Source organism: Filicampus tigris, chromosome 14 (genome assembly GCF_054856515.1).
Source record: "Filicampus tigris isolate MCC_2025a chromosome 14, RoL_Ftig_1.0, whole genome shotgun sequence".
Taxonomy (NCBI): domain Eukaryota; kingdom Metazoa; phylum Chordata; class Actinopteri; order Syngnathiformes; family Syngnathidae; genus Filicampus; species Filicampus tigris.
Window position 1 is genome coordinate 5,914,943 of NC_141230.1, and position 15,135 is coordinate 5,930,077.

At 41.0% G+C, this 15,135-nt stretch overlaps 1 protein-coding gene across 2 annotated transcripts in view; it reads right to left on the reverse strand.

Moving 5' to 3' along the window:
- Positions 1-400: 400 nt before the first annotated feature.
- Positions 401-15,135, reverse strand: part of vwa8 (von Willebrand factor A domain containing 8) — a 76,292-nt gene continuing 61,557 nt past the window's right edge. For both annotated transcript variants that reach the window (XM_086051806.1, XM_086051805.1), the window contains 6 exons: positions 7,266-7,374; positions 5,417-5,542; positions 4,814-4,972; positions 3,777-3,875; positions 2,599-2,837; positions 401-1,537 (listed from right to left, as the gene is read on the reverse strand). In XM_086051806.1, coding sequence (XP_085907932.1) covers positions 1,429-1,537; positions 2,599-2,837; positions 3,777-3,875; positions 4,814-4,972; positions 5,417-5,542; positions 7,266-7,374 — 841 coding nt within the window. In that variant the 3' untranslated portion in view covers positions 401-1,428. The remainder of the gene's footprint in view (positions 1,538-2,598; positions 2,838-3,776; positions 3,876-4,813; positions 4,973-5,416; positions 5,543-7,265; positions 7,375-15,135) is intronic.

Sequence of the window (15,135 nt, forward strand, 5' to 3'; positions counted from 1 at the left end):
GGCTGTTTATAACATTCCTCACTGAATAAAAAAAAAAAAAAAAGTTAATTGACATTTACCCCAAAAGAGGTGGGTACCGTCAAGGAGGTGGAACAGAATATCAGCAAGTTAGTCTATTAAAATAATGGGCTTTTTCCACCGCACAGTACAACAATAACTCTACTCACCTCAGTTTGGGCAGGTCAGTTTTCCACTTCACGGGAAACTATGAAACCCAAGCCAGCAATCAACACATCGCTGCAACGACACACACTCACAACAAAAATGGTGGGGACGGAGGGTCTCCTCTCTTCATGAACACATTTTATCCAAGAGGGAACTTCGTGCAGCAAGAAAATATCACACTGCAGCCAACTGAAGACTGCGCAGTGCAAAAAAACCAAACAAACAAACAAACATGAAAATTTAACATTCAGTCTTTTATTAAAATCATCTATTGTATTTACTATAGCCAAAATTAATATGTACAATTGCATACACTATACTGTATACATAGATGTGCATCCTTGATGTAAGTGCAAAATGAATGTGTCAATAAATGTTTTCTTTTTGGAGATCACTGATCAAACTTATAATTTTTTTTTTTTCATAATTCATCCTTGTCTTTAACAAACCACATAGGCCTTCACAGAACAGGTGTATACATTTGAGAGTGAATTACACACGTGGACTCTATTTACTAAATAGATGACTTCTGAAGGCAATTGATTGCACTGGATTATATTTAAGGTGTATCAGAATACATGGGGTGGATTTATATCCGCTTAAAATTTTGACAAGCGACATCATTTTTGCTTCACTTCACAATTATGTGCTATGTTGTTAGTCTATCACACAAGATCTCAACAAAATACATTCAAGTTGTAATGAAAATGTATTAATAGGTGGGGTGTGATGAAATCTTTCTAGAAAAAAGTGACGTGACCAGTACAACTGCTAGCAAGCTAAAGTTTTATAAAGACAGCACCCATTTGATATGAAAAGACCGTTAAGTAATTATTTGTCTTAATAGCCTTTAAAACCATTAATACTACACCACTTTTTTTTAAATAAAAAGGCCACTGAATGTGTGCCCCCATTGAAACGTTGATGTGATGACCGTGCACATTGCAATGAGTCACAGTGACACTTGAGGGAACAGAGTAGGAGGTCTGACCATAAAATAAGATCTCAGATTCCTCACAGGACAGAGATAACCAGCCAGGGTGGAAAGGCCGGAGCGTGTTGACACGGGCGCCATTGGCTCGAGTGAAGGTGGCCGCCTTGAAAGAGAGTCCTCACTCAGGTGGGGCATTCCTTGCTCATTCCTGAGAAGCTAGGCGATCCCAACATTTGACTTTTGGGTTGCTAAAATTAAATAGCGAGAATTTGTGTCTGTGTGTGTGTGTTTGCGTTAGCGCGCACGTGTGGCATCAGTCAGAGGCACCGTCAGACACTAGACAGCATGGTTGATGTGAAGATCTGCTTCAGTATTTGGGGGATCTGCTTGGTATCCATAGCAACGAAGGATCTACCAGCCGGAAGGGTCCTTTGGAGTCTGACGCACACAAAAAAGACACCAAATTAAAAAAAAAGGGCAAACACAGAGACGCTTGTATTTGTCTGGTAAATGGATGAAGACAACATGGTCCAATCCATCTTTCAGTCTTCTGTGTGAACAACAAAGAAGAGGAAGTGCACACAGTAAACAACAATGGAGGACATCTTTCTTCTTGACATTTGGACAATAAGACAAAAAAGCTTTGTTTTTTCTTCCTATTCTGGAAGGGACCATTCTCCAGCTTTCAGCCAACACATTATAGTGCATCTCTCTGCACCCTTCCGGGACTTTTGACAACTTTTGACAGTGGAAGTGAAAATGCAAAGGGCTTAATGAATAAACCCAACTGTACTCCTTATTCTGGAACTGGTAAGGTCGAATTTAACTTTGGAACCTAACACTGGTTTGCCACACTAACCCTGCCATGAAACCTTAAACACGGCCTAAAACAGACAACCTACTTAGAAACTGCTTGTCTCTTACTTGAAACCCCAACTCTTGTCTTAAAATGCTTTGGAATTTCAAACCCTAGTTTTAAACATGAATTTGAAACCCTACTTTGAAACACTAACCCTGAATTGAAAACCTAATTTGAAACCCTACTTTGGTTTAAACTCATGATTTCAAACCCTGATTTTAAACCATAAATTCAAACCCTAATTTGAAACTCTTATCCTGGATTAAAACCTTAATCTGAAACTGTTGCTGTTTTTATTTTAACTCAAACTCTTACTTGAAACAATAACCCTTGTTTGAAAGTCTAATGCTGCCTTAAAACCTTAATTTGAAATTCTAGCGGTTGTTTAAAGCTCTAACCCAGGCTCGGAACCCCAATTTGAAAGTTTGGGCAGTGTGAAAAGGTTAGGTTATAACTTCAAATGTGTTAAAGTGGTTGAACTTTGACAAAGTGTTGTAGATGATTGATTTCTTTATAAATGAATGATTTATAAACTTGTTTGTTTGAGCCACCACCTTCAATTCTCCCATTTAACTTGCTTCCTGTTATCAACCCTTTCCTCTGTCAGCATCCTGTAATCCTTCATTTACCCCCGCCTCACCTTTCGGCTTGATCGCCCAGAGACCCGATGAAAATGGCGAAGGCGTTGACCTGGGGATCCGAGGTGAGGGCCTGGGCGAAGCGCTCGGGCCGGATGCCGTAACGCTCCAAGTTAGCGTCACTTAGCACCACCACAAAGTGCTCGTCGGCCTCCTCCCGTGCCAGCTCCTTGATGCTGGCCGCCGTGCCCTCTAGCGTGTAGTCGCCGCTCATGCAGAACTGAGAGTGGGCGTGCATAGTCTAGAGCGGATGGGAGGGAATAATGGGGGGAAAAAAGGCACAGAAAACAAAAATCATGGTATTAATTGTTGTGTAGAAGAAGAGAGCCAAAAATCCAGTGAGACTTAGCTCAGTGAGCCAAAGGATTAAACTGCACAATTGTAAATTGCTTTTTCGCTGTTTTTTTTGTGATGTCACAACAGAATATTACCATTAATAGCAAAAGAGGAAAGTGTGACACAACCATATTCAGTGTTTAAGGACCAAACCCTGCTGCGAATAGCAAATATCTGCAATTAATAAGGAGTAGCTCCTGCCCTCACAGCAAAATTGCCCCTTGACACCAAAATGCCACAAATAGAGTCAAGACAATATTATTTTAAATAAATAAATAAAAATAACAAAATTGACATAAGATATTTTGTGAATGGCGAATATGCCTGGGAACACTGTGAACAAAAACTGAGCTTAATATTATATTGGAAGGTGTTTTGGGGACTGCTCAGCACAATACGTATTGATTAAATATCATAATGTTTTATTTATTCCAAAGGGACCTAGAAAACATCAGTAACTGACAGTAGCACTCTGAAAATACACTCTTCCTTTTCTATTACATGTCTGTTAGATAAATTTAAAGGGTGAGTAGTTTTGCTTGATTTTGGCCTTATTATACACTGATTAAATTCTCTTCATACTTGTATAGAGTTAGGAATGCTAAAATTTCAAATTGTCTATATAGTGGGGTTTGAGGATGTCAACATTTTGGTCCTGGTTTTTCGATTTCCATTATTTTCTGGGGGAAAAAAATGATTAGAAATCTGAACAACTTTGCACATCACCCATCACGCAGTGGATCATGTTTGATTCTGGAGCTTCAACTGTACTTTGGCAGAAGTCGGTAAAAAAAAAAAAAAATGGCTGCAGCAACCAGAAATTAACATTTCCATAACCATCTACCTTGAGAACTTTGAGCCTCTGCTTGTTGTTCTTGGGGACTCTGTCCGCTCGGACCAGCTCGATGTCATAGCCGTCGCCCGAGTGGCCCACTATGTCGTACTGTGCTCAAGAAAAGAACAACTGATTAGATTTATCAATGGTAGAAATGAAAGGATTGTTATTTTGATAGAACTTGCTAGTTGCAACAGCGCCACCTTGACCCAGGATGGCACAGAGGATGACCCTAATCCTCATAGCAGGTTGTTGTGGGGGGACTCAAGTATTTCAGCCCCATCGAATGCGTACATGCTTTCCATATACTTGTCAAGTTTCCAGCATAACTATCTTGTAAAAGAGCAGTTAGTCCTGGCATCGCCGGCTCAGGTATTCTATTTCAGTTCAGGATGTTATGTTCTGTGTCTAATATAAGATGTTATGACCAGGCTGTTTCCAGAACATGTGGCTGCTCTTTTGCATTGTTGCCAGGCAGGAAAATGTGTTTTTAAATGAAATGTACAAACACAAAATTTAAAACCAAATTACAACCTCGTATATCACCACTTTTTGATGTTTTAACCAAATGAGATTCTCTGTGTCTTCCTGCATATACTGTTCAAATTGTGTAGGCAAAACAGGTTTATGATGTCATGTTTTTCAATATCTCCATTAAATTTCAGTTTTTCTACATTAACAGTTAAATGTGAGGTTTTGTACACATTTCATTTGCATTTTAGTTTCACAAAAAAGCTGGAAAAATATGCTCTAAAAGTCAAACAAAAGTCGGGGTTCAATCATTATGTGTGATGTTATGCAAGAAGTGAGCAAAACTTGTGAGGTGTCAGCACATTAGTGATTTTTTTTTAAACTCTTGACAGATTCATTTTACATTATTTCCTAGGAGAAGACAATGCAACTGAAACAAACTCAACCGACATCTAAGAGAAGATTGTATCCTACTTTGAAGATTACACTATACAGAGGGAAAAGTAGTGGTTCTAGATCATTGCCTTGAGGAACGCTGAAATGCAAACAGGATGTTAGGGTGTGACCACCCTCACCTTGAACTTGTGCTCATAGCTTTCCAAAGCCTCCATGACCATACACACAGCCTCCATAGTACGCTCTAGGCGGCCGTCCACACCGTTGAAGCGGTACATACTTCCTGACACATCGGCTAGTACACGCAGACGCTTGGGCTTTTGCTGTGGTGTGCCAGGCTGTGAACACATGACACAAACACAATGAAGCATTTAGTCAGTAACTAAAACAAACAAAAAATGAATCATTGGATTACCTGATGCAAACTACCAAAACTCATTACTGATTTTTTTTTTTTTTACCAGCAAAAAAATCCTCATCCAAAGGACATGCACATTTTGGAGCTAAATGAGGCATTAAAAAACAATGCATGATGACATTATGGTTGTATAATTAGCACAGGATTTATCCCTCAATGAGTATGCATAAGAGTAGAAGAGATGACGCCTGAGAAGAACGCCAGGGTATAATAATAATCTCACATATACCACTGGAATGTACCGACTGACACATAAAGGTCAACTGTGTGTGTGGGGGAGGGTGTTGTGGGGGGGCATAATTGTGTGCGTGTGTTTAAAGGTGTGGTGCAGTGGGCGAACAAAACAAAAGAAAATCATTTTTACTTCAGGGTCCAGTTCTCCTCTGCGTTTATAAATAGCCCTTTCGCCGGTGAGGCCGTCGATGATTTTTGCATCGTCCAGTTCTCCCAGAGCCTGGTTCTTTAGCCACTGGCGCTCCTTGGCTTTTGTCTGGAACATAAACACACACCCACACACATGCACACACAAACAAAAATGGTTGGTTTTTCCATTTAAAAATAGTAACACCCCGGAAGGCTATATTAAACACATCAGTCGCAAAAACCTCAACTGTCAAAGTGCTGATTAAAATCAGTAGTAGGAAGTAAGAAAGCGCAAATACTATGCTACTGTCCTTGTCAGATATTTCAGGTACAGTATATGAGCTTTACTTGAATATTTACTTCTCTGTCTACTTTTTACGTTTAATCCCTACGTGTGAAAAGTTTTGCTTTTATATAAAAGACATGAAATCCAGATCCAATTTTTCAAAAAAGGAACACACTGTGACTAGTAGAAAATAGACATATTCTGGGTGGTTTCTTAAAAATGCTGTTTTTGTGATGCTACCACAAAAACCATTGACGGCCAGGAGGACAAAAGATAAAGATAAACATAGAAGCAGAACTTGAGCATTGGCTTCAGCATACTGTAGAGGCAGAAGGGGTCTGTCTAGAAATGAGTCACAAAAAGAACCACCTTCATCCATTCTCTGTACCATTCATCCTCACTAGGGTCACGGTTGTGTTGGATCATTTTATGTGGCGCTCACAATCTCTCATGCAGGTGCTTATATGTAACAAAGTCTCCTGGGGGTTTAAAGAATGAGGGGGCTTTCCCGAAAGCCCATACACACAATGCAATGCTGAAGGGTTTCCAGGAATGCTTCATCTTGTGTGCGTGCGTACGGGTGTGTTTGTGTGTGTGCGTGTGTGTGTGTGTGCATGTGTATGTGTGCTAAATCACTCATCAGGTATGATAAAAATAACATGACTTCATGGCATCATGCACTTGTAATCTCCCTCATATTAAGGGCCAGTGGTGACGAGGACAAACAATAAGCAGTGTTGTTCACGTTCGAAGCTGCCGCTTACATAGTTGCAAACACCTGGACGGAAAAAAAAAAAAAAAAAAAAATCCCACACGACGTGCACAAAAGAGCCTCACACCTGGACGGGAGAATAATCGAGCTACCATGGCCGCTCTGTAATCATTCTGATGTGACACACACATGCACTTGAGTACTCACACGGGTCCTCAACGACTCGCAAACAAAGTCAAAACAATTAAATGACATCATTCCCTAAACACGATGCAGCCAATATTGCTGCTTTACGTTGTTCATTTCAGCACTATTATATTTTGCCCGCCAGGATATACTGTTAGAAAACACAGGTGTCAAACTGCGGTCCTTAAGGGCTGCTGTCCTAGATGTTTTCGATGCTTCCCTCCTCCACTACACCTGATTCAAACCCCTAAAACATGACTTGTTTTCTGAAGTTGAGCCATGATTGGTCGTTACCTGAGCCCTGAGCAGTGTGATGTCATTTTCAGTCGACAGAAGTGACAAAATGGCCACCCCCAGAGATGGCTAAAAACGAGTGCATTTTGCTGCTTAACTCATATTACACAAACGCAATATTAATCAGAATGCTGAGTTTAAACTAGTGGGTCTGCTGGAGACATATTCTTGAAAAAAATATGTTTGGGTTGATTTCCTCTTTAAGTACAAGAGTTACCTTACCTGCTGTATTGTAAATGTATTTTGAAACCCTTACAACCCAGGTTTTTATGTTGAAGTGGTTTAACCAAGTTTTTCCAATAATGGTGAAGAATATTCCTCCCCTGAAGAGACGCAGTATTATGTAAAAAAAGTTAAGCATAACCAGCAAACCTGCAAAGTGTCCAGGATAATGCGCAGGGACTGAACTTGTCTCCTGACAGCACTGGAGAATCGCTCATAGGTGGTGGCGTCATACTCGCTCATATCGATCTCCTTCAGCCTGTGGGGAGACAGATACAATTTCATATTCATTAAATGTTTTGAAATTGGCATGTTTATTTATTTATCTAAACCATAGGACAATTGGATTAAAAAAAACATTTTTTTTTCAAAAAGAATAATTTGGTGTAAAAAAAAAAAAAAATACTATATTAACACTAAAAAGTTAATCTTGTCTTACACAGATGGCTGGAAGCTGTAAATTATGCCGCAAAAAGTAAATCTTATGAGATATAATATATAAACAATAATAAAACCGATAATACGGGGGGGGGGTATATTTGGTGCAACATTCTTTCAGTGAGGCGGTCGCTCAGCTAATAGAGCGGGTGGTCAAGTGGGCGAAGGGTCGACGGTTTGAATCACGATTCTGACTGACACGGAAACTAAACTTGCCAACAGTTTGGCAGGGTAAATGAGAAACTGTTCTCAATTGCCTTACCTGATTAAATAAAGAATAAAAAATGAGGGAGAAAAAAGAAAATTATAACATAATATAGTAGGGAAAACCACATATAGAGTAGGTTTAATGTTTATTAAAAGTATACAAATCATCATCACGTGAGTCGTAAATTATGAGCAAAAAATACATTTCATGAGAGTCGTAATAACATGATACAAAAAAAATCTAGAAAATATATAATAGGAAAAAGGATTCACTTTAGGAGGATAAAATTGTAATTTGACAAAATAAAGGGGTAAATTCCAAGCAAAGAGTCCATTGTAGTCGGCGCCATGTGAAAAAAGGTACTTATAATTTTAAAATAAGTCACATCAATATTTTGTTGTTTATGAAAAATGAGACATACAAGATGTCATGTGAAAAGGTACAATATCAAATAGAAAAAAAATTAAAAAGCATTAGGACAAAAAAGCATTTATTGATTCACATTAGCACCTGTGAACGCATCTGTTTTCAAAAAGTAAATCTTTTGATTCGTCTATTTATACCTGTGAACAAAACAGGCATGCTGTGTCTTATCTGTGTAATCATAATACTTTAGCATTGTTCAAAGCTATGCACATACAATCCTCGTCAGGGGTCATTGAAGAGACACTTGGATGAGCTTAACATTGGCACGTACATAATAGGTTTGCATGTAAAAATGACATCAGTACTAAACCCCCCCCCCAAAAGACTCAGTCGTGATTTAAGGTATTTTTTTGTGATTAGATTTACGACAAATTGCCCCGGCCTCTTTTGGGGCGTGGCTTATGTTACGTTTTCTGTCTCAGCTGTCTACGTTACAGGAACGAGCCAAGCGTGGTAATATTGCTCGCTTTGTCAGTTCTATTGTCTAAAATGGCGACTGATCGCCACCAAAATGCAAATGCACATTACTACTCTCGTCCACTTCAACCTGTGAAAGTATAAAAGTGTTCTGCACAATAGTTTTGATTAATTGACATAAAACGTGAGGTCATCATTATCACCTCCACAAAATAAAAAATACCGTGGCGATCGCTTCTCCACTTACACAGGCTGAAGCGGACAAGAGCAGGAATGCGCACACGAACCCTGAGGGTTATATTTCGGATATTTAGCAACGCTAAACTCGTGTCAACTCTCGGGAGGCAGATGGCGACTGGCAGTGGGCAAGAAATCAGGCAAGCATGGATCTTGAAGTGGTCATTAGTAAGGATGTCCACATAGATTTTAGTGCCGATTGATCACCGTTTTTGGACGTTATAAGCAATGAAAATACAATGATTTCCAATGAAGAATTTGTAATCGGTTCCTCCAGCGACTCCGACTGAACAAGGATAGAAAGGTAGGGGGCGCGGCCATTCTCCTCATTAACAAGAGGCGTTATTCATGGAGTCACTTATTTCCTAATTTCTCCCAAATTTATTGATAAAATAGAAAATGACAACTCTTTTCATTTTCCTGATCAAAAAATATATAAAATGAACTTGTTAGTGTATACATGGCCATCCCGCCCCACCGTCCCTTTAAGTGTCTTACCTGCTCTGTGTTTGCATAAACTGACGTTGGTGTGTGTGCGTGTGTGTGTATCTGAAACATGTGATGACAAGCAGACTGTGTCTGCACAAAGGTACATAGATAGGAAGATACAGTAAAAAAATACGTGTCACAGCTCGCTACTGTATCTACAGTATGTGTGTGTAAGTGTGTGCGTCTATTGTGTACGTGTGCCTGCTTGCATGAGGGCAGAAAGACACAATAATTGTGGACACACTGCGGGCATGAACCACACAAACAAACACATTTACGGACTCAGACAATAAAAACACAAGCATTGCAGCCAGGAAATTGTGCTTGACGTAAAAACGGACAAGTCCATTTTTGTGCCAAGGCAAGTCTAGTTTAGCTTATTTGTGCCTTTTTTTTTTAGATGCGCTACACTTCACTGGCCGTTCCGGGTGATGCAGCTGATACCAATACTCTGCAACCTGGGTCATTTTTATTGTCGTCATCCGCCCCATTCGTCCTCATCCTTTAAAAGCACTTCCGTCCTTATTCCGTCGATGCGCCCCCCCCCCCCAAAAAAACAACAAAAAAACCCGTCTGTGCATGACATTATTTCAAGCTCATTAGTTGGCTAATTTCCTATGCACACATACTTACCGACTGGGAGTACCGGGAGCGGATTGAATTGTTTACAACTGTTTAGCTAAAACAGCTTTTTAGCTGCCAGCAACCACCGTCGTGATGTGATGATGAAGATGACGATGAAGACGCGGAGAGGAGCAAGCCAGGGGACATCACGAGAATATTTAAGATAGCACAATAACACAATACTATTGGCTATTGTTGCACGTTTTCACTTTTTATTAGCTTATTTCGCAATAAAAACAATGATTGCAAAATAAATTGTTATGTCTTCCACTTCTGTGTCATAGCTTTTGGTGTTTTTTTTTTCCCCTCGTCATTAACAAACGCAAGATTCAATTTAGTGTTGCACCACATAGCCACAAACGAGGGAAACCCCCGCTTTGGTGAGGTGTCATCACTGAGGTTAATAACAGAGCCAATGCTGGTTGTCTTGCAACTTATGAGCTAATGTGTGCTCGTGTCTGAATGGAAGCTGGCAACTATGATGACACTTGTTTACTACTCATCCCAGGCTCTTTGAGAGTAGCAACTGTTGTCCGGCCACATCCCAGTGAACCCACAGAGAGAGAAGCATGGCACCACCACTTCCTCCACACATTCCTCTGGTGTGTAATGCATGTGTGTGTGAGTACCGCGACTGCTGCTATTTCTTCCACATTCCTCAGATTATATTTAACACGGTAAAGAAAGCGAGTGAATGGCTAGTTCCGCTCAAAGTGGAGACACTTAAAAAAAAAAACACAAAAATAAGGTGGAGTTGCTGACACAAAATAGAAAAACAATCTTTTTTCAACTTGTGCACTTATTTTTTGTGGAGAGGTTAAATTCGGGCCAAGTTCAAATGTTCCAATGTTACTTTCAATTACAGTTGCGATCTACTAAATAAATGTGTATGATGTGTCATTCATATAGTATTCTCTTAAAGAGTAACTTCATGATTCCGATGTGACCCTGGTCTTGCAGATTCTCATCTTTTGCTGTTGTGTTGTGCCCTGGGCCTTCTGCCCCAGGCTGCCATGGAAACAACATAAAGGATGTAACATGGACGTACAGTTCATAACCCATCCATCCATCATCGATACCGCTTCTCCTCACAATGGTCGCGGGGCGTGCTGGAGCCTATCCCAGCTGTCTTCGGGCAGTAGGCGGGGGACACACTGAATTGGTTGCCAGCCAATCGCAGGGTACACAGAGACAAACATCCTCACTCACAATCACACCTATGGGGCAATTTAGAGAGTCCAATCAACTTACCATGCATGTTTTTGGAATGTGGGAGGAAACCGGAGTACCCGGAGAAAGCCCACGCAGGCACGGGGAGAACATGCAAACTCCACACAGGGAGGCCCGGGATCGAACCCACGACCTCTGAACTGTGCGGCGGACGTGCTAACCAGTCGACCACCCAGTTCATAACCCATTTTTCTATTTTCTTTACAATTTGGGCAGAATTTGCCTAGCAACAAATGTGTGTGATCTGATTCCACATATTTAAAGTTGCTAACTAAATCTGAATTTTAAGTGTTATAATTAATTAGCAGAGCGGGGCATTTTACTAAAATTTACCGGTCCGTTTCTCGCTTTCCATCTGTATCCGGGGTACCTTCCGCTGTCCGTCTATCTGCCTGTCAGGCTGGAAAAAAATAGTCAAATCGCCAACAGGCCGGTGTGTACGGGCCGCTTATACTAACCTGACAAACTGAAAATTATATTGCCGAAAAAAATGGCCCAGGGTGTGGTTGAAAGGCCTTTTGTTGAACAAACATTTTTAAAAATTATATTAAAAATGTATAGTGGAATTAATGTAACATCAACATGGGGATTGAAACAAAATGAAAAAGACATTTTACAATGAAACGGTAAGAAGTGAGGCAGACTTGCATTGACAAAAACGGAGCGACCACATGTCAGAGTCTACTGAATCGCAGATTTACCAGAGGTGGGCACGTCAATCAGAAGGATGACTGATGGCCTGACGTGCCCACCTCTGAAATTTACATTCGACCCATTAAAGCCTGAAGCCACTCGTGAGACATCGCTCTAAAACCTACGGTCGTCTTTGGAGTCACCCTTGAAAACCTAACATTTTCGCCACCTACAAAATAATTAGTATCTCAGCCCATGTAGCAGATCGAAACATAATTCCAAAAGAATGTGAAAGCTTAGACATGTGGCTTTCACACAGGCACGCGTTTATTAATCTTTACTATTTCAATTGAAGATGCAAGTGAAGCACTATTTTCAAAAATCGAGTGGTAATTACCATGCTGTATTCTCTTACAAAGACGTTGACATCGTCCTTGTCTACAAACATGTATCTTAATCATACATCGCGTTTGGATGGTTTCACGGCTTTAAAGTCCGCGAGTGTGTCACTGGCGTGATTTATAGCAGAGCTCCAGCGATCGATGGCGTCCGCCATTACTCCCCCAAAAAAAATCCGGACATGCCCCGACAACTCACGACACTGTCACATGCATATTCTGATGCATTTCATTGGCTAAGAGACCGAGAATTGGATTAAAAAAAAGAAAATGACGTATACGCTCTCCGGCTTTAAAGGGAGAAACACGCAACAGCGCTCCCGGCTTTAGTGGTAGAAACGTGCTTATGCGCTCCCGTCCTTAACGGGTTAAAGTGGAAGTCACCCCAAACATTTTTTTTCCAGAATATGTTCTATGCAGGCCCACTAGTTGAAATACGGCATTCTGATTAATATTGCGTATGTGGAATATAAATTGAGCAGCAAAATGCACCCACTTTTAGCCATCTCAGGGAATGGCCATTTTGTCACTTGTCGACTGAGGATGACATCAAAGTTGCTCAGGACTCAGATGAAGACCAATCATGGCTCACCTGTTTTCTAAAGCTTAGCCGTGATTGTCGTTATCTGAGCCCTGAGTAACTTTGATGTCATCTTCAGAAGTGACAAAATGGCCGTCCCTTGAGTTAGCTAAAAACGAAAACATGTGGATTTCTCATATTCCACGAACACAATATTAATCAGAATGCCATGTTTAGACTAGTGAGCCTGCATAGAACATATTCTTGAAAAAAATATGTTTGGGTTGACTTCCACTTTAAGATGCCACCTCCTTACATCATCTTTTCTTGTGTCTGTCGATGCTGCTGTTTTGCTTACCGGCATAGCTGTCTGAGGTCAACTGGGTTCAACAATTTAATGTCCTTTTGTGAAGGATAATACAGCGTAGCTCCCCGGTTCATAAACATGGTCGACCACAATATTGTGGAGCCACAGCTGAACAACTACAGGATCACTTATTTGATCTCTCTACATAAGATCATCCCTCCACAGGCAATTAATTTATAAGATGCAGTGAGACTATAATTCATCTGAGAGCCTGTTTACCTGCCTTGGTAGGTGTTGCATCTTTGGTTAGCAACAGAGTGTAAATGGGCTCAGTGGTTACACTACTACAGGGCCCAACCGATAAATAATACATAAAATAACATCCCCACAACTTGCATTGTTCACCTAAGCATTGCTTGTAAAAACTAAGATTTGGTTTGTTTTGAAATACAGCTCCAGAGAATGACCTTATATATTTAGAGATCCGGGGTTATGGTATAGATTTATGTGTAATAAATAATGAGACCAGTATTACTTGTGTATAACTGCTGTTAATAGTTAGATTCCATAATGGTAAAAGACAATCAGCAAACCGATTATTTTGCCCGATGTTTGAAGGACAGTAATTGGCCGATTTTAATTGGCCAGGCCCAGACTCCTAAAATTGTTTCACCCAGGAATACAGCTAGTTGAAGGGTTTCTTTACAGCAGGGGCCTTCAATTCTGTTCCTTGAGGGCCGCTGTCCTGTCTGTTTTCCATCCCTCCCTGCTGCAACACACCTGATTCAAATGATGAGATAATCAGCGAGGTCTGCAGAAGCTGGATAACGATCCTGATCATTTGAATCAGGTGTGTTGCAGTAGGGGGAAACAGGCAGGATGACGCCCCACAAGGAACAGGATTGAAGTTCCTCCGTGAACAGTGATCAATTAGAAATTTTGACCTCTCTACGAAAGTTAAAAATGCTGTTGGAAAAAAAAAACAGCATTCCATTTTCTTTAAATTAAAAAAACAGACCGTTAATGCTGATATGAATAGATTGTCTAATTTGAAAAGGGAATGATGGCTGAGACCTGTCAGGCATGTCGACACAGCCGCAAGACTAAAGGCTTGTGGTGTGTGCGCGTGAGTGCATGTGTGTACGTGTGCCTGTGTTCGTTTGTGCGCACACGCTCTGTCTTTTCAGCATACCTAAAAGCTTGTTTTTGCCTGCGTGCCTTAGCGACTGCAGGCAATTTAAAACGGGAGGATCATAGCTTGGTTGATGTTTAACCTGAAGCTGAGTAAACAAATGATTGTATTGGTGGCTGTGCGAAGGAAAAGATAAGAAAAACACAATTTGCATCGACTGTATTTGGGAAGGGAACAAATTTAGAGCATGCGATGACACGATATTTCCATAAAGATGGAGAGGAAGTGGGGAAAAAGTTGGGAAATGGATAAAACAGACAACACAAGAGGAGATTCACACAAGGAGCGCATGAGAGGATGAAGGCATTCACTGTGCGACACGATAATCAGGGGGAGGACGACGAGTTGGGGGGTTGAGCGGATGAGGGGCTTAAAGAGAGTAAAAGGGAACAAAACTGAGAGAACAGAGACAGCCTTCATGGTTGAGCGGCTGAAAAGGTTGTCCTCTCGGCTGCCCACACATGTGCACACCCACACATACACTCACACGCGCACACATGGGAGGTGGGATTTCACTCATTCATGGGACCAGGGAGCTGAAGGTTCAAATATGGAGCACTTTATCCATCGCTCCGCAAATTCTACCCATATTGTTCCACACTTGTTTTTAGACAATGAGGTAACTGTGCAAGGCAAAGCACGTGGCAGGGTGAGTCAGATCAATCGAAGGCAACCGAAGCGACCCCAGCCGCTTAACTTCACAGCTGCATTACAAGTGAAGCCAGTTGGTGTGTGCAAGGAAGGCAAACGGTGAGGAGAGACGGACCAATCATGTGCATTGTCGCTCCTCACACCGCGACAGCCAATCAAATTCAGAGCAACTTTGCACACCAATCGTGCCCTCTTGCCACAGGATGCGACTTGGATGAATGGCTTATTCAAAATACCTTGAGGAGGGACG